Raw genomic sequence first — 23,295 nt, 5'->3', positions numbered from 1 at the left:
TTCAGGGATTCGCTGCTTCTAGCTTAATAGACAAGGGGTGGATTAAAAATCTTGTTTCATATATGTCAACTAAGGAAAAGTTAATCTAACAGTTTACTTAAGGAGGAACAATATTAGGAAACACTATTAACCAGACTCCCAGAGCTCCAGTCCCTGCTTCAGAATGAAGGAATACAATGGACAGAATTTAATACTATGCAAATTGTGAGATTACAAACAAAATAAAATATCTATTAAATATTTATAAATATGTTTCTATGGTGCTTATCTAAGTCTGAGTTTCTAAAATTACGGTAAACCTCACTGACATCCTTGAAATTGATTACATTCTTGCTGTAGGGCTATAGTGGATATCTGAACTAGTTTACTTGTACTGCAACTTACTGGAAAGTATAAGAATATTAAAATTTTATATTTAATATTTCATTGGTTCTGATTATTATTATTTTATTGCATGTTCTGCCTCTTTACTTGGAGCAGCTATTCTTTATTGCTGTGTGGCTTCCTGTAGTGAGAAGACATCTAGAAACATGCTCGTGGGTTTCAGTTAGACATTATCATCTTCAACATCTAAGTATTTTTTATTTTAAACTATGCTTTCAGTCTCTGACTCTTTAATATGTACACATATATTTGTGTTTCCTCATTACACCTGATTTTATAGATTAAAAACCCTTAGTAGATGAACCTATAAGCTATGAAGCTTATATATTGTGCTAGAAACTGCATATTAAAGTATTGACATGATACTTACTTAGAACAAAGTTTTCCACATACATTTTTGATGATTCTTACTATCTCCTAACAATGTTATGTCCTTTTGCAGGTAAATGATTTCTCATCTGAGAATTGCCACATCTTTCTTTGATGGTAATGACAATGCCCAAGTCCTCATCTCCCTTTGGCTGTGTGGGTTAGCTTACAGAATCAGATCATAATTCATCGGGGCAGAGGTAGAGTCACAGGTGCTTGAGGCAAAGCACAGTGGGAAAATTCCTGTTGCCATTCACTCCTTCCTCTAGGACACTGGTAGAACGTGGTTGTTTATGTTCTGAAATGGTTTTCCCAGGCTGGACTCCCTGGGCTTGGACTATAAGGAAAAATATGGATGCTCACAGCCCCTGGGTGTTTGGAAACAAAGCCAAGTGAAAGCAAGGCCTCCCTCCAGCTGCACTCTCTGCAGCCCCCTCTGTTCCTGCCTCCTGCCCTGAGGGCCGCGGCGGCTGGACGGTGTCCTGTGGGCAGAGCCTGGATCCTGTGGGCAGAGCCTGGATCCTGTGGGCAGAGCCTGGATCCTGTGGGCAGAGCCTGGATCCTGTGGGCAGAGCCTGGATCCTGTGGGCAGAGCCTGGATCCTGTGGGCACTGCCTGGATCCTGTGGGCAGAGCCTGGATCCTGTGGGCACTGCCTGGATCCTGTGGGCAGAGTGGGATCCTGTGGGCAGAGCCTGGATCCTGTGGGCAGAGCCTGGATCCTGTGTGCAGGGCCTGGATCCTGTGGGCAGAGCCTGGATCCTGTGGGCAGAGCCTGGATCCTGTGGGCACTGCCTGGATCCTGTGGGCAGGGCCTGGATCCTGTGGGCAGAGCTGGGATCCTGTGGACAGAGCTGGGATCCTGTGGGAAGAGCCTGGATCCTGTGGGCAGGGCCTGGATCCTGTGGGCAGGGCCTGGATCCTGTGGGAAGAGCCTGGATCCTGTGGGCAGAGCCTGGATCCTGTGGGCAGGGCCTGGATCCTTTGGGCAGAGCCTGGATCCTGTAGGCAGAGCCAGGATCCTGTGGGAAGTGCCTGGATCCTGTGGGCAGCGCCTGAATTGCCCAGGCAGCGCTTCGATTCTCCAGGTAGCGCCTGGATCATCCAGGAAACCCCCATCTCCCTCCCAAACATACCCCACTTTGGGAACCTGGTGATTTCTAAAATCTATACAATTGGTGAGAAACCTCATCAAGGCATGTGATTGTGAAAAATTAAAATTCCTGCAGGAGGAGATGAATCACAAAAGCATCATCCAACTTCCATCAGCACAGGCCAGGGCTGGCAGGACCCACAGCACCGGGGCAGCTTGTGTCTGCTTCCTGGGGGAATTTTTTCCCTCCAGTTCCACAGATTTAAAATCAAAAGAAAGGGTGGAGAGAAATAGGACAGAAGGGATATGTTTGCCTCACCTGGATGAGCTCACTGCTCCCTGCACATGGGCAAGATATCGCCAAGCACAGGACTTGTGTGTTTTTAAAAGCTCAGGCCTCAGAACATCCTTCTGGCCCTGCTCGAGATAAAACTGTTTCCAGGATCCACAAGTAATGCCACCAAACCCAAGAACATCCATCAGGGAGCACAGATAAAAATGCAAATCTGCCCTGTATTTGCCAGGTTTAATTGGCTGTGCTTGGTGCTGGAAAATCAAGATCTGGAGTTGCCTAAAGCACCTAAGGAAGGTGACGGATTTTTGCCTGCACTAATAATGTGCAATTCCAAGTGCCTTTCAAATCTTTTGTGCACAGGCATCGTCCAGAATCGTCAACATGAATGGGAACAAGGGTGGGATGCCCAGAGCACAGAAACTGGTGCTGTTTGGAATGTGTGTGGGAGAAAACCTGATGCTGTTTGGAGTGTAAATAGGAGAGAAAGTGACACAAACACGGATGGGGCTTGGGCAGTGGAACATGTGGTTGCACCAGGAGAGGGAGCGTGTAGCTGCCCTGAGAGAAGCTGTTCTGTGTGTGTCAAGTAGTGAAGATTTAATTCAGATACCCAGTTGTGTGGGTGGTCCCTGCTGGCTGAGAAGCTGCCATTTGCAATGCCAGGCAAGCACTCCTTCCCTCAGAGATCCCCCAGAATGATCTCTACAGCAGGCAGCTATCTTGGAGGAGAACTGGGATGGAAGAACGGGGTCCTGCATCAAACAAACTCCTTGTGCCACAAGTCACAAGGACTTGGTGTCCCCACATCCCTCCCGGCGCAGGCAGCGCCTTTCTCCTCTGCCCCACACAGCACACACTGCACCGCCCCAGCAACCCAAAGGCTTTGGCATTCAGGATCTCCCCCCAGGACGATGACTATAGCGCAATGAAAAAAGCAACCACTCAGTATTTATTAATTCAGTCCTTTTATTTCAACAAAACCATCTTACCTAGACTGGTCAAACTAATCTCTAGGCCATCAGAACACTAATTTCACCTACAGAACTTTATTATTTACCTATGCTAGCTAAAGTTTTCTCCCCTCCCTCTCTACCCACCCTCTTAACTCCCTTGTGTTCCCTGTTACCCCTCCCTTGGTCCCCCCTATCTCCTAACCCTCCCTTGTTCTCCCTGCCCTCCCTCTCTACCCACCCTCTTAACTCCCTTGTGTTTCCTATTACCCCCCCCTTGGTCCCCCCTATCTCTAACCCTCCCTTGTTCTCCCTGCCCTCCCTCTCCTGATCTCTATGGCCGGCTTCACTGCCTCCGGGCCCTGACGCCTGTGGCTCTGTGTTCCCGGCATCGCCGGATCACAGCCGCCACCCTGCTCCGGATGGCCCGGGAGCCGCGCCGCAGCGAGTGCAGCAGAGCCCGGCCGCGGGCCCTGAGGCTGTGCGGGGCCGCTGCCCGGCTCTCTGCTGCTGCCGCCTGCGCGCCAGGGGCTGCACAAGCGGCTGGCTTTGCCATCTCTTGTGGCTGGCCAGTGGCACGCACAGGGTGCTCCTTAACTTGTGGAGCTCTGGCCGGGGCAGCACCTGCTGGCTGGGTGAATCTGGGAGCTACCAGGGCATCAGATGTGCTCGGCAGCTCAGCATCTTCCCCATCTTCCAGCACCAAGTCGGGGTCCATCAGCAGCTGTGGGTAGCGGGGATTCACCCAGATGGTGTGGATAACGATGACATCCCTCTTTTCTATGTTCTTATCTTCCCTTTTCACAGCTGCTCGATCTTCGGTTTTTGTGCCGGTCCAAAGCTCCAGGAGTTTGGGGTCAGAGCTACATGTAGAGCTGGTGTCTGATGTTGACATCAGCAGCGGCAGCAATGCCGAGTAGCTCTCAACCCCACTGGTGCTGGACCGGACATCCTCTGAGATGTCCCCCTCCTCGTTCTGCAGTTCTGGCAGAACTACCCTCGGTGCTGCCCACTGCCCGTGAGCTTCCTGTGTTGCTGAGGGGCCGGGGACGCAGCTGGGGCCGTGCGGGGCAGCTGCCCCGCTCTCTGCCCCTGCTGCGGCGGCTGCTGCCGCCGTCCCCGAGCCCGTGCCCTGAGCCAGGCCCAGCTGCTGGCCGCATCTCCAGATCACAGCCAGCACCTTGCTCAGGATGGCAAGGAAGCCGCACCACAGCAAGTGCAGCAGAGCCCAGGCGCAGGCCCTGAGGCTATGAGGGGCCGCTGCCCGGCTCTCTGGTGCTGCCACCTGCGCGGCAGGCCCAGCCCAGGAGTCACGGTGCAGCAGTTCCCTCGCCCATGGCAAGCCCGGCCCAGGCCCCGAGGCAGCTGCGTGCTGCCCCATCTCCTTCTTCGTAGAGGTGTTGTTGGGCTTCGTGAATGAGCTCGTCTCCATGTCCATAGACACTTCCGACTTGCTCACACTCCGCCTTCTCCCGGGAGCCGCTGTCTCCTGCCGGAGCCGCTGTCTCCTGCCGGAGCTGCTCTCCTGGGAGTGGGCACCGCCGGGCTCTCCGTGCCCTTTTATACCCGCCTGGTCAGGGCGTGGCCCCAGGTGTCACAATGGGCTCTGGGCACACGCAGCCTCCTCGTCACAAAGGGGAACGGTGTGGGTGGGGTCCCAAGTGTCCCAAAGGGCTCTGCGAACAGATAAGAAGTCCATAATTTCCCCCTTTATAATGTAGAGTGAGACGCAGGAGAACTCGTATGGTTCAGGTGGCAAAGGAAAAAAATCTGATGATGAGCTATTGGAATACAATTTGGAAAAAGGGAGACCAAATACCCCTGAAGGGCTGGAGTACTTCAGTGTCTCCTTGGCTTCAGTTTAATTCAAAAGGTTTCATTTCTAAAGTGATTAGAAGTGAAACACTTAAAACCCTTTGAAGTGTGCTTTTTCCTTGTGTCTTTTGTCTAAGATTCAGTATTGGGTGATGATTAAGCAGGTGTTTAACTGTAAAAATGAATGCCAGCCAAGGTGGAGGGGCACTGGCCTTGACCCCCTAAAAAGTGATGCTGACCTGTGGGACGTAACCACTAAAGAAGTTGCTTTTGAAAGCGAGAGGTATCCATCCAAGAGTGAGACCAGCTCTGCTCTTCTGGTCTGCCACTGAAAACTCAGCGTATTATTCTGCAAAGCAAGAGAGACATGGTAGAATTTGTTTATGTAGCAGGGTGGGTGGTCTATTAGGGTCGGAAGAGGAAAGCTGCGTGATTTGGCATGGGGAGAAAAACAGCAGGAGAATGACTGCCAGTAAAGAGAGCTTGAATGTGACTAGCATGTGGTTTGACCATTACCCCTGATTTTTCCAATCTTCCTTGTCCCATTATCCTTGTTGGTTGCAGTTTGGTAGTCTTTGACTCCACAAATGCTGCAGCTGAGTCTTAATGTCAGGCAAATCTGCTTTGAAAAATTGAGAAGTATTTCACCTTGACATCTAAAGACATAGACAAAAATCATTCTTACACAAAGTGCTCTCAGGAATTAAGAACAAGCACAGACTAACAGGAAAGAGAAAACATTTGCTTGCACTCAAGTAATTCATCCAGTTCTACTGAGTTTCAGTAGTCTCAAAGAAACAAAAGAACAGTGATACAATTTTGGTATTCCTTTCTATGCCTTCAGTAATGCCACCTTGAATTTGTCCATTTTATCCATTTTGCTAGCCACAAGTATACAGGTTTGGGAAGACTTTCTGTGATGCAAGTGGAATAGAAGATAATAATGCTGCCAAAGCAAGTGCAGCCAAACCTGGTGACATCTACTCCTTCTTTCAAAGTCTGTTTGTTCATCTTCAAAGGAACCAAATATGTAAGAAATCTGATACTATTGGTACCAGAGAAGTTGTGAGTTGCCCATTCCAAAAGTGTTCAAGGCTAGGCTGGACATGGTTTGGAGCAACCTAGTCTACTGGAAGGTGACCCTACCCATGGTAGAGGGTGGATGAGTTTTAAGGTCCATTCCAACTCAAACCATTCTGTAAGTCTATGAATCTGGTACTGTATTGTGATGAATCTGGTGTGTTGAGTGTAAGAGGCAGATGTGGAACATGTTCCATGCAGATAATATACTATAGTAAGAGTCTCCCACTGTCTCTGATGTGCCAGGTACCCAGAATTACTTAGATGAAATCAAAGTTACACACACCAAGAGAAGAAATAACAGACACCAACTTCTTCAAATGCCCACAAAGGTGTAGGAGTATTCTCCACAGAGGGGCAGAGGGGGGGAGAGGGGGCGGGCTTGGTTTCCTGGCAACACAGGGGGGAAAGAAAGGGAAGGCAAGGTAAGCATGGCCTCTCAGCTTCCATAGCTCAGAGGCATTCTGGGACAGGAACAACAAAGTTACAAACTTGCGTGTTGGAAAGAAGGGTCTCTCTTCTCCCAAGCCCGTGCTTTCCTGGGCTAAAGAAACTTCAAGCAGCTGGAAATGCCAGCAGGGTCTTCTCTTTTCTCTATCCGGCCTCTCGCCGTGGGGCTGAGGAGAGAAACTTCAGTAACCGTGGTAACCTGACACCAGGTAAACAGGAGAAAGAGAAGTGGGGCGGGGGGGGTGGGGCGGGAAACGGACTAAAAGAGGGGAAAAGATATATTTCAAGCTATCAACTACAACATCTCCCCCTAATTTTTTCCAAAAGAAGGAAGGGAACTCGGTTTTACTTCTTAAAACCAAGGGGAAGGGGTTTGGGGTGTATTGGGATTTGGGAATTCCACAGCATTTATCTGAGGTGCAGGAGAAATTAACTTGCTGGTGGTGGTGGTAACACACCAACGTTGCAAAACAGAAAACATAATCAAAACAACAACAATTGCAAAAAACCCTAAACCAGTTTGGAATACAGAAGACAGCCATCCCGAAAATCCCCATGCTGAGAAAATGTCCACAAAACTGTCATGCTCGGGATGGTTTCTTCCTAAAATACAGGTAAACAAGGAACAAAAACTATTAACTGAATTCATCAATAAACAGATTCAACAGAGGAAAGTCAGGGTAGAATGGAGAATCTGGATTTCCTTCTCCACCCAAATACCTGTTTGATCTTTGAACTTCTGCCACTGAAATATCGGGGGGTCTGGTGGGATGTTTTTCAGTGTACGGTTTTACCCACCTCTGTGGGACCCACCGTAAACCCAGGGGTGTTGATACACAAGCGTATCCTCTTCCCCATGTCACTAATTTGTAAGGACCTTCAATTTTTCCACTCTCAGGGTCTCTCATCAACACTGGTGGATGTTCCTTGAGCTTGTGTTTGCCATGAGGGGAGAAATGGTTAACCACTGTGGGGTTTTGATCTTCCACAGAGCAGTTTAAAAAATTGAGAGTGAACAGGGCTTTGCATAATCTTTCTTGTGGTGTTAACTTTACTTTGTCTTTCCATTGATTTTTCAAAACTCGTTTGAGTGACTGGTGTGCTCTCTCTCCTATTGCTTGACCTGTTGAAGAGTGAGGGATTCCTGTCTTGCGTCTCACTCCCCATTGTTGCAAAAATTCCTTAAACACTTTGGAAATACATGCTGGTCCATTTTCTGTTTTCATTTCTTTAGGGATTCCTAGCACAGAAAAAGCTTGCAACAGGTGCTTTGTGGCATGCACACCTTTTTCTCCTGCATGGGCTGAGGCAAAAATTGCTCCCGAGAAGGTATCAATGGATACATGTACATATTTTACCTGTCCAAATTCAGGGATGTGTGTTAGATCAGTTTGCCATACTTCACAGCTTTCAAGTCCCCTTGGATTAACTCCAGCACCCAGGGATGGCAGAGCTGTGCGCTGACAGTGGGGACATGTGGCCACAATGGCTTTGGCTTGATCTCGTTTCAGATTAAACTGTCGAATCAAACCTGGTACATTCTGATGCAACATTTCATGGCTTAATTTTGCCTGTTGAAACAGGTCAGGAAGTCTGGCCAGCCCAAGAGGGGCAGCAGCCAGGGAATCAGCTCTGTCATTCCCTTCTGCTATGAAACCACGTGTGAAAGCGTGTGTGACCGGGTATGCATAACAAAATAAGGATGTTCTCGATGGGAAGCTGCATAAATCAATTTTGAAAGCAATTCAAACAAAGTTCTGTTTGAGATCTCCTTGAGGACTGCATCCTCTGCTCTGGAAACCACTCCTGCTGTGTGGTGGTGCATATTTCTGGGAGTTACTTTGTTTCTCTGTGACGTGTCTTTCCCCTCCCCTCCCTGTCCCTGAAACGTTATCCCAGTGCTTGGTGTTCTATGTCCCCCTCCCCTCTCCCGAGGTTTGAAAAAGTCCGGGAAAGAGGCACCCAGGCTCTTCTCTCTTCTGGAAGCGAGCCAGAATAAACATCCTCCGATCCCCCGGAGGGAGAAGCAGCACCTTTTTGGTCTTTTCTTGGTCTCCAAGAGCCTCCCTGACCCCTCCATTCGACAGAGCCAGCGTGGATTTACTTCGGGGGGCAAAGGGAAGGTCTCTTCACAAGAATACACCTATGAAAGCAGAACTGACTAAAGAACATGACATTTCCTTACCTCACCAAGGCAGAGCAAGGTGTTGTTATCCTTCCAGAGAATATTCGTAATAATCCCCTTAAAAGTACTGTAAACCAAAAAAAATTTAAAAATTTAAATGGATGATCAAACTGTTAAATAATCACACTGGCAATATTCACTGTTTTTCCAAATATTTTGTTCAGATTAATTTCCATATGCTTTTCAGAGCATACACAAACCAATATTCAGAATGCCTAAGAACTTTTCCCCACATTAGCACAGATTCTCTTCAGATGCAGCCAGGACAAGGAGCTATTGTAATTGCTCACTGGAGAGCACTGCCATGCCACTGTCAAAAAAAAGTGATCTTAGCCAAATTCCTGTGCCCAAAGAACTAAGTATGCATTTTAGATAAAGAAAAAATATTTGAAGGTGGGTTGAGCTGTTTACTGGAATTATACTGAAAAAGAATATGGAATAAAATTCTCAAATGCTTAAATATCTTAAGCACTAATCTTAATAGTTTTGTAGGGCATGTACAAAAGATCTCAGTTCTATGGAGTACAGCTGCACAGATCCAGAAACAATATGATAATTTTCTTAGAGAAAGGGAATGGAACCTGTTTGCTCATTGTTTATCCTGCTAATGGAACACTGAGCACAAGAATGAAGACATAAAATGTATTGGTCTTCTTAGGTGTGAAAAGAATTGAAGCAGAGGCTATTTTACATTCCCCACCCACTTCTTATAAATGTACAAAATGGGCTCCAGTAAGACCCCCCACTTCAGACATTAGACAGAATGAACTAGGTGGCTTAGATCTTCACTCTTACAATGCTGCAAAAAGGAAGTGCTCTGGAAGTACTTTGACCTATAAATATCAAGGCTAAATACCTTCAGTAGTGAATTCTATAGGTCACAATGATACATACATCCATCCATCCATCAAGGTTTTTTATAGATTAATTTCTTGTTCTGGAAATATACGACTCACTGAGACTTTGGAGGTTTCTTTCCAAGTATCTGTGCTCTCTCGTCCCTGGTAAGAGATTTCCTGCCTTTTTCACTGGAAAGGAAAAACATTAATTTTAAACTATCCACAAGTGTTTTCCTCTCTGACTGATGATTTGAGCTAGTCAATCATACAACAGACATGAAACTAAAGAAAAATTAGAAAAAAAGGTAACTCCAAAACTAGTATTGTATGGTTCTGGCCAGGACAGGGTTAGTTTCTACAGCAGCCAGGAGGGGATATGAGCAGGACCTGGAAGTTATTCCCTACCACCTCTCATCATTGTGGGGGTGGGTGGAAGGGTCCCTGCTGTTGGGGAATGTGGTGGCAGTCGGGTACTGTCACGGGTTTCCTTGTGGTGAGCATTCACATGTGAATCGCTTGCCTCTCTTGTACACTTTGCTATTAACATCACTGCTGTTACTGTTCTTCTTTTAATCTCATTGCTCTTTCTAGTAAATTGTTCTTATCTCAACCTTATCTTCACCTTTTGTTCCTCCAATTTTCCTCTCCAGCTGCTGTAGGGAAAGGGGAGTGAGAAAGTGGCACACGGTTTGGAGTGTTTTGGTAGGAGTGCAAAATTGGGGAATACCATTCTCAAACCATGACAATATAAATAGAGTATTTTGATGGAAAATGATTCTCAGAATTCTCCTCTAAACTCTCACTTGTTCAAAAATTTATTGTTGTTTCCACTATTACAGTAGCTCATTTCCTCAATCTGTGGACTAAGCTGAAGACAAACTATTTAGACACACCTGAAAATTCAGCCCCACTGATTGAAGGGTTAGTCTGTATTTCAACAACTGCAAAATACAAAATAGCAGCAGATTGAAGGAGAAAAAGAAAAATGTTTTTCCAGTCAAAATGTGTGGAAAAAGCCCCACAAAGCTGATCATGTGGACATAAAGAGGTAAGAGATTCCAAGGGATAAGCAGTAGATGGAAAGAAGGGTAATACAAATAAGCAGTATGAATCTTTCAGTGTATAGACCAAGTCTAGGTAAATTCTTGCATAGGAATACTTTAAATGGAATTCCTCACTTTATGGGTCTCACCTTTTTTTTCGCTTTGTTTCACCCCAAGATGAACTCTTGCTGGAAGACTTCTGAGAATGTGCATCAGATACCCTCTTCCTTACTGGGGGAAGAATTGCTTATAGTTAACAAGGGAAGAAGAAGGATATTGCATAAATGCCAACCAACTGAAGTTTTTTATGTGTATATGTATACTGTATTCTTATTTCTATAATGTTTCCTTATAATATGTAGGGGACAACAACAGGAGCAATCATTTCTGTCAGACAGGCCTGAAGTAACTCAGAAGTGGCAACAGCAATAAAGGTTATGAGCTGGGGCATGAGTCCCAGGAATGTCACAGAAAATACATGGTAAATGGAAGAGATGTAAAGCAAATTTGAGGCAGGTTAATAAGGAGAATGAATGGGCTACATTCATAGTATTAGTGGTCATGGGGACTTGTAAATGTGAAAGCTTTGGAAATGGCTGGAGGAGTCAAGGTCTGCAGAAGAGACATGAGGAAATGGGAACACTAGGCAGGGAGCATCTAGGGTTACCTCTGTGCTCACTTTGGAGTAGATGATAATACACTGTGAGAATACACTGATTCCCTATATATTTCATGATTTTTGCACCACTTCTTTTCTCAACCCTGCTTCCCTTTTGCTATCACAGGTACTCTTTATAACATTATTATCTCATTCTGCAGCTTTCATTGTTTTAGGAATTCAAAATCATCTTAATCTAAGTAAAAATGTCCAGGAAAAGAGGTGAGAAGCACAACTATCTCAGAGTTCCTAGCATAGAAGCCATTGGCCTGGACCATGTGCAGTAAAATGCCAGGAACTGCAATTTAGATGAAAAGAAAATATTAAAAGAAATACAGGCACACCTGGATCATTTGTCCTCCCGTGGTTTAGGTTTGGGGATTTTTTTGATAGGTCAAATCTAAAAAAAAACCAAATTAAGTACTACTGAATAACAAATAGCAAACAAGGCATGCTCTCTATCCCTGTCACGTGCTGAGCTAAATTTCTGAGCTCATATGTAACAGATAGGATTACTTTCACAACTGACAGTGTACATAGAAGTAATTTCATGGGACTGATTTGTTTAACTGGTATTTTGGAATTTCCACAAGCAAAACTACATTAAAATACTATTTGCAAATCAAACATTTGTCATAGTCTTCATTTTACACTTTTTATATTCGGTCAACTATGCAGCAGATAATCACCTTTTAACTAAAATAAATCTCTAGAAGACAAAACTTAAATAGCTGAAATTTATCATTGTATACTAGATGTCACTTATTACTCAAAAATATATTTGGCTATGAGAAATATTGGTTTTAAAAACAAAGCAGTCTCAGCTAGACTAATTTTTAAAGTTAGATCAGAAAATACATAGTAGTATTACCTATGACCAGTCTATTCACTAGTTCTGGGCAAAGAAAATATAAATAAAGACAAGGAAAGAAAAATACCTTTAGGCAAACAAGTACTTACCCAGATAAATTTTTGATAACATTTATTGCCAAATCATTAAACATAGATGTATCCATTCTGCTTGGATTTAACAAAGGGAATTTGTCAGGATCCAGTCCCATCACCATCCTTTTGCTCTCATCTCTGAGACTATCTTCTCTGCAATGAGAGCTCTTTTTTGCTCTCATCTCTGGGACAGCAGGAGCAAAGGAATCTTGTAACCTCCCATTCATGTCAAGAGTTGTTAAGTCCCCTTGCAATGTCCCATCTGTGTCAGGAGTAGTGAAGTCCTCCTGAAATGGGAAGAAAGATAAAGGAAGCCCTGTAGACTGTAGCAGGCAGTTAGTGAAAGCATTCCATGTAATGACCGGCCACTAAAGCAGATTTTCTAAATGGACAGTATCTTGCTTCACAGGCTAAAGTAAATTTTTTGTCAGCACTGTTGTTACAGCTGTACAGCTCTAAAACACTTCTAAGCAGTTAAGAGTAGGTTCTCATAATCATCATAAACAGTATTTAAGGATATACTCTTAAAACAATGATCCACTGAGATTACAAAATAAAGACAGAATTTCCAGAAAAGGGAGGAAAGAAAACAAACCCCATTTGATAAAAACAAAATCCCTTCAGGACACATCTGGGATTTAAAAAAAAAAGAAAGAAACCCGTGAAATATGTACCTCTGAATAGTGTTACACCTTGAAAACAAACTCTTGTGAAGAACTGAGCAACTCACTGCAATGCCATGCATCTCTTTCAGCGTTCTGTAGACTTGGTGATTTACTCAGCCTCTTAAAAAGGCTGTCCTAATGTTACAGTGTCTCTGACATCTTGGCATAATGCAGATTCTTTTTTCATTTGAAAATTCAAAGCACAGATTCTGAAAAGCCATTAAAGTATGTACACAGGAAAATTCTCTTAATATTAAAGGAAATAGAGAAGGTGAATGTTATCTTAGAGTGGCATTTGGAATCTTTGCTTTTACTAAGAAGCAGTCAAGATACTTGCTCCTCTTCAGCTGTTCCAACACCTCTCTGGCAAAATCATACAACTTTTCAGAAGTTAAAGCCTGAAAAAGATGGTGAGACAGATGGTATTTACTAAAGTAACTGTTCTAACCTTTTCAAACATGCTGACTCTTGCAAACAACATATTTGCCTCTGTTCTGCCACCAGTTTATGTACACATACATGGAAGAAATGAGATTGTATACGAGGCTGAGGTTTTGGTTTGGTAAACAGGGAAACAGGGTGTCCAAAAAGGACTATGGTGCTTTTAAACCCAGCTAGAAATTAAGCACTGCACAACTCAACCCTCCTTCTCTCCCTCCTTGCCCTGGTGAAATGAGGAGCAGAATCAAAGGCCAACATGTATATTGAGATAAGAACAGTTTAATAATTGAAAGTAAAGTGAAATACAGTGATAATGGTAAATAAATATATAGTAATAATAATAATAATAATAGTAACAACAGCAATAATAACAATAATAGTAAGTGAAAAACAAGTGATGCACAACACCATCACCACCTGCTGACCGATGCCAGAGCCCCTTCCTGAACCCAGACTGCCCCTCCCAGATAACTCTCCCAGTTTACAGACTGGATGTGACATCCCATGGGCTGCAATATCCCTTTGGCCAGTTTGGGTCACCTGTCTCAGCTATGCTCCCTGCCAGTTTCCTTTGTGAACCCCCTCAGTGGCAGAGCAGGAGACAAGGAAAAAAAGTCCTTGACTTAGGATAAGTACAACTTAGCAAAAACTGATTTATCAACACCATTCTCATTCTGAACCCAAAACACAACACTGCAACAGCTACTGAGAAGAAATTAACTCCATCCCAGCTGAATCCAGGACAAGGATCTTTCTGAGCAAAAATTCTGTGTTCCTGCCCAGCCCCAAATATGAGGAAACGTAAGTCTTCCTCAAAAATACTACTTTTTACCAAATTAATAACAATTAATAACAAATCAAATTAAGTACCATTTTATGCTGATTAAAAGTTACTTCTTTATCTGCAGTAGAACGAACATAAGCATCTCTCTTCTGCTGGAGCTTTTCCAGGTAAGACTTTCATGTGGCTGACTGCAAATTGGAATTCGCTACCTAAAGCAGAAGCAAACACCAGAGAAGTAAAGTCCCCATCCACAGGAGTTTCAGAGGCTCCACTTTCATTACCATTAGACCATTAGAACCACTGATAAAAACTGGTTAAAAATCCCTGGTACTCAGAGGAGAAGCTGAAAACAGTAATTCACAAAAGCAATGCTTCACGTTGTTTTCTGCACCACACAAAAATGCTGGTGAATTCAGATGTATATGTGGAGACTTTTGTGGCAGAATGGTTAAGCGAGAAAGGCCATGACTGTACAAACTTGCTAGAGATAAAACACCACTAGTGCAGAGGCAGTCTCAAGGACGGATTGCCCTTGAGATATGGGGAGGAGAACAAGAATGTGGTAGACAGAACGAGAAAGAAGAACCAGGGACGGTCTGGTAACCGCAAGAATGCAGAAGCACATAGCTATGTACTGCAGTAATGTAGATAGCAGAATAACCAATGATGAGCTATACTTTTGCAATATGTATGAGCTAATTAAATCATGTATTTAGACACGAGTGTAATGATCAATAAAGGAGATTTGCTTGACGACCACCTGGTGTCTGCGTCTCCCTTCTCCGACAAATGGCGACCCCGACGACGACCCCCTGCTGAGAAGAAAGCGGGGGAGAGAACACGCCACGGTCGGTGAAGTAGTGTTGGGACCTGAGGCACCCGGGGTCGGTGCTAAACGACGAAGGGAAAGCACCCTCAAGGACTACATCGGTGGTCTTGAGCCATACGTGCTGCCGGAGCCGGAGAGGTGCAACAGCGCTGACGACAAAAATGGACAGGCAAGCAGCATATGATTTATTTTTGGGGTTATTAGATAAGCTGGGGGTTAGAGACATAAATCCTAGAAAAGACGTACCGGGATTGCTAGCATGGGGTCACGCGAAGGGTTGTTTTTCCAACCCGCACACGGGACATGAATTGAGTGAGTGGCGTAAGTTAGGAGATGTGTTGTGTGAAGCAGTCTTAGAAGAAGATAAAACAGCAATAAAGTTAGGAAAAATTTGGCGAGTTGTGCATAATACTCTATTGAAACATCAGGCAGAAAAAAGAGCGGCTCAGCAAGCAGTAGAAGCCTATAAAAGGAATGCACGGTATGGAGATCATGAACCTTTAGCACCAAGTGTCTCCCAAGTAATTATACCTGCTTCTAGCAGTTTGGGCACAGATGATTGTGCTTGGCCCTCGGCACCCCCTCTCAATGAGTCCACAGAGGACGTTGAAGTGCCTGTCGTAGCCACCTCTGATATTAAGGACCCTTCAGCCCAATCTGTTAAGCCTGGAATGCGTAGTTCACAATCTCCGCCAGAGCCAGATCCTGTCCCTGGGGCAGAGAGTGACCTGTGGGAGGAAATGGCTAGACAGAGGGGAGAAGCATGGAACGCATTGGCTAAGCATGGGCTAGAGAGTGGGGATGAAGTCACCGTGGAGGCGGCGAGGACGTGGGCTCTGCCTGTAGTTTACACCCCGGGGGTAAACCAACAAGGACAAGCTGTTCAGTTAGGGACCTATACACCTCTTGATTAGAAGTTGTTAGCTCAGCTGCGACAGACAGTGAGTCAATTTGGATTTAAGAGTGAACCAGCTAAACAAATGATAGACTACATATTTGATACGCATTTGCTAACTGTCAATGACTGTAGAAGCATTGTGAAACTGATGTTTACTCAACATCAGCAGCTGCTGTTTAACGCACATTGGCAAGCTTTAGTTCAAGAGTCGGTTGGAGTTCAAAGAGGACCCGGTGATCCGTTACAGGGAATTACAGTGGAAGAGATGATGGGATTAGGAAATTATAGAAGAACCGAGGCTCAGATGATTTCCGGACCAGACAAAGTTAGGGAAGCTATGCGTCTGGTTAGAGTTGCTATCAGTCAGGTGAAAGATAGTTCAGGAGTTCCCATGTATATGGGAATCAAACAAGGGAGAGAGGAGTCTTTTGGAGACTTTGTTGATAGGGCTGCTACCGCTATAGAACGAGCAGGGGTCCCTGAGTATATGCGAGGGGCTTTGCTTAAACAGTGTGCCTTGCAGAATAGTAACGAGACTACTAAAAGAGTTCTGTTGACCCTGGGGGCTAATTGGACGATTGAGGAAGCCTTAGAAAAAATGGCATTACAACCAACAGGGCAACAAGCATTCCTAGTGAATGCCATTAAAGCATTAGGAGAGGGGTTACAGAAACAGGCAGAAAGTACACAGACACAAGTGTTAGCTGCTCTTGCTCCGCTCCGCGCTCCAGCAGCGGCAACCGCGGCTGCGACCCAGAAGCCCCCTTCCATGAAATGCTACCGCTGTGGAGGAGGAGGGCACATGAGGCGACAATGCCGCGCGACTGGGGTCTGGTGCCAAAATTGTTCAGCGCCACCTCGTGTCTACAACCAGCCACTGCCGGGAGCTTGGGACTTGACTTGGCAGCAGCAGTGAAAACAACGCTGATGACAACGCACCCTGTTCGAATTCCTACGGGAGTTTACAGCCCAATAAAGATTAGGGGACAAGTATATGGAGGACTTTTATTGGGGCGCTCCTCGATTTCTGTGATGGGCCTATTTGTTTTACCTGGAGTCATAGATGCGGACTATACCGGAGAGATACAAATTATGGCATATACGCTCTACCCTCCAATTACTGTTGAAGCCGGTCAACGCATTGCCCAATTTATACCACTGCCACAAACAACCAAAGGCATTCAAACATTGATGCAAGGCCCTCGGAATAATCAAGGATTTGGATCATCAGGGATAGCCATGCTCACAATGGACTTAAACAGCAGACCAAAAAAGAAAAAATACAACAGACCGCACCTTGGAAGTACCTGGGATGGACTATTACCAATCAAATTGTGCGTCCACAAAAACTGCAGCTCTCAACAAAAATTGTCACTTTAAATGATGCGCAATGCCTACTTGGTGATCTTCAATGGTTGAAACCCATAGTTGGCATCCCAAACACCTTACTAAACTGCCTTCGCCCACTGTTGAAGGGAACAGATCCCAGTTCGCCTGTCACGATTTCCCCTCAACAGAACAAAGCAATCAAAGATATTATCCAGTGTATAGAAGTAGGTTTTGTTTCCCGTCGCGATATTGACTTGCCCATTGACCTTACCATATGGAATACCTCAGAACATCTTCTCGGCGCTCTTACACAATCCAAAAAGAAAACGGGGGAAGTGTGGAGACTTTTGTGGCAGAATGGTTAAGCGAGAAAGGCCATGACTGTACAAACTTGCTAGAGATAAAACACCACTAGTGCAGAGGCAGTCTCAAGGACGGATTGCCCTTGAGATATGGGGAGGAGAACAAGAATGTGGCAAACAGAACGAGAAAGAAGAACCAGGGACGGTCTGTTAACCGCAAGAATGCAGAAGCACATAGCTATGTACCGTAGTGACATAGATAGCAGAATAACCAATGATGAGCTATACTTTTGCAATATGTATGAGCTAATTAAATCATGTATTTAAACACGAGTGTAATGATCAATAAACGAGATTTGCTTGACGACCACCTGGTGTCTGCGTCTCCCTTCTCCGACATGTATACACTCAATGTGCTGCAAGGCCATAGCGTGCCAGCACAGTGTCAGCACTATTAAAAATAAGCTTTTCAGCAGATAGTGACTGCTGAAAATAGCAGATAGATAGAAAACAGGTTTGAAATCAACATAAAAATAATGTAATATTTGTCCACTATGAATTCAGCCAAAATCTCCTCAAAGGTATAATAAAGAAAATTATTATAACGAATTTAAGCAAAGTTCTGATGTTTCTGTTTGTACCTCTGATTTGATTTGCTGTCGTAACCTCCTCAAAGATCGAGGGACCTTCCTCATAAAGGCTCGACTCAGAGAGAGAGAAGCAAACCTTTTTTGAGACTGCTTGAAAAGTTCTGTAGCCTTTAAGAATGTCAGAAACAAAAGACAGAACAAGATAATTTTTCACTTTTTAAAACTGAAGTGATAGACCTTGCCATTTTTACTAATTTTTTCCATCATGTAATTGCCAAACAGAACAGATTTACAGTTCTAATCTGAAAGCAGGCTGACTGCAAATCCCATCAAATATGTCAACAGAAAACATAATTTGAAATAATGTAATTCTGCATACCTGCTCCAAGCAGCTCGATTTTATTTGCTCCACATCTGTTTTGACTGAACTTTCAAAGGAGTCAATTTCTTTACTTTCTTTCTGAAGACACTTGCTGAAAAACTTTACCTCCTCAGAAGAAAAGTTACCGACCTCTGAAAATAATCTGAAAGCAAACATAAAAACAATTGGCTGTGAGTCATCTTTTTCCCCAAGACTGTTTCAGCTCAACAGCCCTGAAACATATATATCAACACAAATGTGATGAAAAACAGCATAATAATTGTGGTTTAACAAGATGCATTTATTTTTTTAAATGGGAAACTAGATGAATAACAAAATAAAATTTACTTTTACTCTTCTGCCTATGCAACAAACGCTGATTCCCAGAACTCGGTCACCATTTATAAACAACACTTCTATGAAATCTATATACCTGCAACTTTTGAGAAAATCCACATTTGAATCCCTTAATTTTCCTAAAGCTTCCTCCAAGTGCTGCTGGTAACTTCTCACAGTAACCCTGATTGACTCCAGGTGGTTCTGGAGCTCTGATTCCAGATTGTTGCTGGAAGAAGCTGACCTAACAGCAAATAATAAAAGATAAGGAAAGATGTCTGAAAAGGAACACAACACAATGATTCAACAACTGCTGGCTGTAAAGACATGAGCAAATCTGAGGACTCAGAAGTGATTTATGACTCCCAAAGCAGCTCCCCAAGTTGGGATGGTTTGGATGAACCCATGGAAGGTATCAGCAACAGCTGATACTATTGCATCTTTTTCTTCAAAAACAATTAGTCAGCTGCTCTTACAGTGCATGTTCAGTAAACTGGATAAAATCTAAACCAATGAAACATCTTTTCTACTTAAAGACTGTCAGATGAAAATTTCCAGGTGTTCAGTCCTGATTTTAATTTCTTCAGGGCAAGAGAATGAAATTCTTTACATGTTTTCAAGTTTTATCAAGTAGTCGTCATTGAAGAGCAATAACATATGAAAGAACAGGTTCAGAATGCAAACCATAAACACCTCAGACAGAAATCAGGAGTATTTAACTAGGGAGATTCACAGCAACAGCAGTGGCACACTTACTGCTCAGTCACAGGAGCGTGGAGCAACTCAAACTCCAAGTGACTGACTCGGGAATTGAAGTGTGTGTTGAGGTTATTTAGCTGGTCTGAAAATCTGAGGAATTCAGCTCTCTCCTTTTCCAGGCCTTCTGCCAGTACTGCACAGTGGCGCTCAAGATGCTCTTTGTGAAGTGACAGTTCCTCTGAGAAGAAAGGAACTTTACAACAGGAACATTATTCCCTGTTTACTGTCAACTATCACTATGCCCAGTCAACCTGTGACCAGCAGCAGCAGCAAAATAAAACAAAGCCATACCTCATAGTAGCTGAAATATACAAATTAAATACATTCAATTTGGTTTCTTTGACTTTTCTTCTGTGTAAGACACAGATCCTTAACAGCTCCTAATCCATTCAAACCACATGTGTCTCTTGTCTGCTCCAAGCATTCTTTTTCCTTTAGTTTTGGTCATTGCTGACATCTCCATTTATCTCTCTGTTCTCAGTCTCGTAACAAAACCAATGGCCATATTTTTTAATGGAAAATCATCCACTTTTCCTAGTTTTGTGAGGGAAGGAAAAAAATCAGTTTTGGTCTCTCTTCCAGAATGATAGCTGGATAAATCAAGAGCCAGGCAACCACCTGAAGAAAGCTGCCAGAAGAAGCACCTGTCCTCTTTGCAGAAAAAGGGAAATTGAAAAATTATTTGCCTGCTCTCCAAAAGCAGAATTTTTTTGCTTATGTGTTAAAGACCAAGAAACCTGTCTAAAATCCATTTTTCTCACCATAAAAACTTGACACTTCCTATGCAAAAAGAGTTTTAGTTAGACGATGCTCTGTAGCTGCTCAATGATATTTCACAGAGTTAAATCCTCCCTCTCATGTTTTCAGAAGCTTGGCCCTGACATTTTGGCTCTCCCAACTTGCTAATTTCTTTTCCTGCAATACTTTTAAAATATTTTTTGTACAGCACAGACTCTTGTTAAATAATTTCAAGGTGGATGAGAATTCACAAACATTGACAATAGAATGTTCAGTATCTTCTGCAATGCAGTTGTTAATCAAGGCACTACTGTCTATTTTTCCAAAAATAACACAGCACAAACCAGGAAGAGCTCTAGAAAAGAAATATCATTTTAAAAATATGTAAGTAACATAATATACTGGGAATTCTTGACAGCCAACTGCTTTCTATTGTCTTCTACTACTAAGTCAACTAGTGCTGAAACAGATTTTGGCCCACTTAGGACCATCATGTTAGGAACACATGCGATGCTCAGAATACAAAAAAAAAAGTCAATACCAGCTCGAACATTGTAGATTTTTGTCTGTATATCCTCCTGCTTTCCTTGATGCAACTTAAGATGCAGCAGAAGTTTTGAATTCAGCTCCTCTTTCTTGGCAGCTACAAAGACATAGGAGTTTGACAAGGATTCTGCAAACCATTTCTCCAAGTGCTCAAAAAAGCAGAGGCGAATCCTATGATTGAAAAAGAAATATTATGGTGAGGAACAGCAAATAATAAGTAAGAATTTATTAAATACATAATTTCTAAGAATTTAACTTCTGGCTATAGGAAGGTATGGTTTCAGTACCATTTGCATAATACTGGTAGAATTTTTGAGCTAGCTGCATACTACTGAGTACCAGGCATTTCACCTTCAAGGCTTTGCAGGGAATTTGGGCAAATTACTTGTCTCACTAAATAATTTTCCTTAAATGATGAATATTCTGTAAAGGTAAATGTTTTTATAAAATGTTTTTATAAATGTACTTTGACAGCCATGGATACAAAGCAATATAAACTTTTTATCATATTTGTATGAATTTCAAAAGTGGAATAATGTAATAATTGTACAATCAATTTTATAATTAAATAGCTAACAATATAAATATCTAATTATACAACACTAATTAGATAACTTTTCCTCTGTAGTCTAATGTTTCTTCTAAGCAGCTGAAATTTGTGTGTTACATAAAGGGAAAGAATAGAATTTGTTTTCTACTTACCTTTCCTTCAGCTTGACAAACATGGCTTCTGTGAGAAGTACATATTTCAGATACATAGGAAGGGATTCTTTTTTTTCAAAACTTGTAAGGTAACTCTCTGTGATGTCAGTCTTTCCTGCCTCTTCAACTCTAAGAACAGTAAAAGTGTTTCCACTAGCAGTGGAGAAAATCTCCGTGGCAATTTCAGCACTTTCTGCCTCGCTGCTCTTGGATGCTGACTGGGAAACAGTGGGAAATTATCACGTTACTTTTAAAGGTATCAGCATAGAATTAACAGCGCACCAGCTAGTCTAGGAATCCTAAGGATATTTAGAATAATGTTCTCATTCTTAATTTGGACATTTACACAGTGCTGGCAATATTTATATATTTATATATTTATATATTTATATATTTATTTATATATATGCCAGCAAGACATAGGCAGAGTCAACAATGTTTGAAAACGTTTTCGTTATGGTATTAATTCATGGAAACTGAAAAACTAATACGTAGGTACAAATACTTCGCTTAAATCATTCACTACAGGCTGAGAACACTGTGATGAAAGACAGATTAGAAAAAAAATTATGAAAAATTATCAAAAAGAATGGTTGTGAACTGTTTTATACACTCCATTTTCCCATAAAAGGATCTAGAGCCCTGGGTGCTTTGTATACAAACTAAGCAAAAAAGGACTTTCTATTCATTCTCAGCAGAAAGACTTCCTATTCCTCCTTATTTTGGTCAAGACTGCCTTCACTTTCAAATGTATTCTCTTGCTCACTTACCTGCATAATGCTTAGTCCCTGTTCTGCATGCTCATTTTCTTCACTTTTATGAGGAACACTCTCCTCATCTTCTTCTTCCTCTGTTTCTGCAATTTCCTGTGCCAAGATCACCTGTTTCTCCGTTAAGTTTGTTTCCCCAGCTGATTTTTGACAACTGTCCCTATCTTCTGGCACCACTTGAGAGAGGCCATTGTCCTGCTCTGCTCTGGGCTGGGATGTCCTTGCTTCGAGCCCTGGGGGTAATTTTGGATGCCACAATGTTAGAAAGACCTAAAGCTGCTAGAGAAGTCCAAAGGAGGGACACAGAGATAGTGAAGGCTCTGGAGTGGAAACCATACAAGTGGCTGAGGGCATTTGGCTCAGCTGGAGAGAGGAGACTGAGGTCACACCTCACTGGGGGCTGCAGCTCCTCTCGAAGGCAATAGAGGGGCAACTTTAATTTCTGCTCTGTGTGACCAGGGACAGGACCCAAGGGAATGCCTGGAGCTGTGCCAGGGGAGGATTAGACTAGGTACTAGGAAAAGGTTCTTCCCTCAGTGGGTGGTAGGCACTGAACAGGCTGCCCAGGGAATGGGCACAGCCCCAAGGCTGCCAGAGCTCCAGAAACATTTGGACAATGCTCTCAGGGATGCACACGTTGGGATTGTTGGGATGTCTGTGCAAAGCCAAGAGCTGGACTTTCATGATCCCTGCAATTCCCTTCCAACTCAGGATACTCTGATTTTCCTCTCCTTGCACAATGCTCTCAGCTTGCTGCTCCACTGTTTGTTCAGCTTCTGAAGCCTCAACTAGTTACTTACAATTAAAGCAGACTTCTACTGGTTACAGTCCAAAGAAATAGAAATTGAAAAACAAGTAAGCAGAAATACCTGTTTGGACTGTTGAGGTATTATTTTGATCTTGAACTGTGGAGTCTATCGTGCCTTGCAAGTTCTAAAACCAAAACAACAACAAAAAATACCTGCCACACTGTTTTAAAATATGGATTTGCTTCTAAGAAACCCATATTCCTTCTCAAAATGTTTCTATTTCAGTAAGATATGATAGTCTTGAATAGATCACTTACTATCTAAAGAACCTGTAACACTCAAATAGATTATTTTAAGTCTATTACCTTGTAGTTCTTTGTTCAAAAGGCAA

At 43.2% G+C, this 23,295-nt stretch overlaps 1 protein-coding gene and 1 pseudogene across 3 annotated transcripts in view; both read right to left on the bottom strand.

Moving 5' to 3' along the window:
- The window catches only part of LOC147651576 (coiled-coil domain-containing protein 180-like), a 69,582-nt pseudogene that overhangs the window by 36,618 nt on the left and 9,669 nt on the right, over positions 1-23,295 (bottom strand). The window contains exons 8-21 of the transcript XR_015273814.1: positions 23,025-23,088; positions 22,156-22,388; positions 21,386-21,603; positions 20,679-20,854; positions 19,397-19,577; positions 18,738-18,884; positions 18,323-18,467; positions 17,995-18,111; positions 14,082-14,204; positions 12,121-12,392; positions 11,505-11,560; positions 10,652-10,733; positions 9,577-9,648; positions 8,621-8,687 (exon numbers count right to left, since the gene is read on the bottom strand). The product of XR_015273814.1 is annotated as a coiled-coil domain-containing protein 180-like (transcript). The remainder of the gene's footprint in view (positions 1-8,620; positions 8,688-9,576; positions 9,649-10,651; positions 10,734-11,504; positions 11,561-12,120; positions 12,393-14,081; positions 14,205-17,994; positions 18,112-18,322; positions 18,468-18,737; positions 18,885-19,396; positions 19,578-20,678; positions 20,855-21,385; positions 21,604-22,155; positions 22,389-23,024; positions 23,089-23,295) is intronic.
- LOC147651578 (uncharacterized) lies at positions 3,089-8,578 on the bottom strand. Of its 2 annotated transcripts, XM_086842872.1 has the most exons (4): positions 6,478-8,578; positions 5,422-5,524; positions 5,145-5,254; positions 3,089-4,766 (listed from the first exon to the last, which is right to left on the bottom strand). In XM_086842872.1, exon 4 carries the CDS (start codon positions 4,526-4,528, stop codon positions 3,437-3,439), a length of 1,092 nt encoding a protein of 363 aa, XP_086698998.1. In that variant the 5' UTR covers positions 4,529-4,766; positions 5,145-5,254; positions 5,422-5,524; positions 6,478-8,578; the 3' UTR covers positions 3,089-3,436. The 2 variants fall into 2 exon arrangements, with proteins under 2 accessions (XP_086698998.1, XP_086698997.1); XM_086842871.1 differs by having other exon boundaries at positions 5,422-7,561.

The sequence above is a fragment of the Cyanistes caeruleus genome, chromosome 9, assembly GCF_971803275.1.
Source record: "Cyanistes caeruleus chromosome 9, bCyaCae1.hap1.1, whole genome shotgun sequence".
NCBI lineage: Eukaryota > Metazoa > Chordata > Aves > Passeriformes > Paridae > Cyanistes > Cyanistes caeruleus.
Note: the sequence above shows the minus strand (reverse complement) of the source record. Positions and strands in the feature narration are given on the sequence as shown.

Excerpts from the sequence above, each read along its gene's own strand:
- LOC147651578 (XM_086842872.1), bottom strand. The coding sequence starts at position 4,528 with ATGGACATGGAGACGAGCTCATTCACGAAGCCCAACAACACCTCTACG.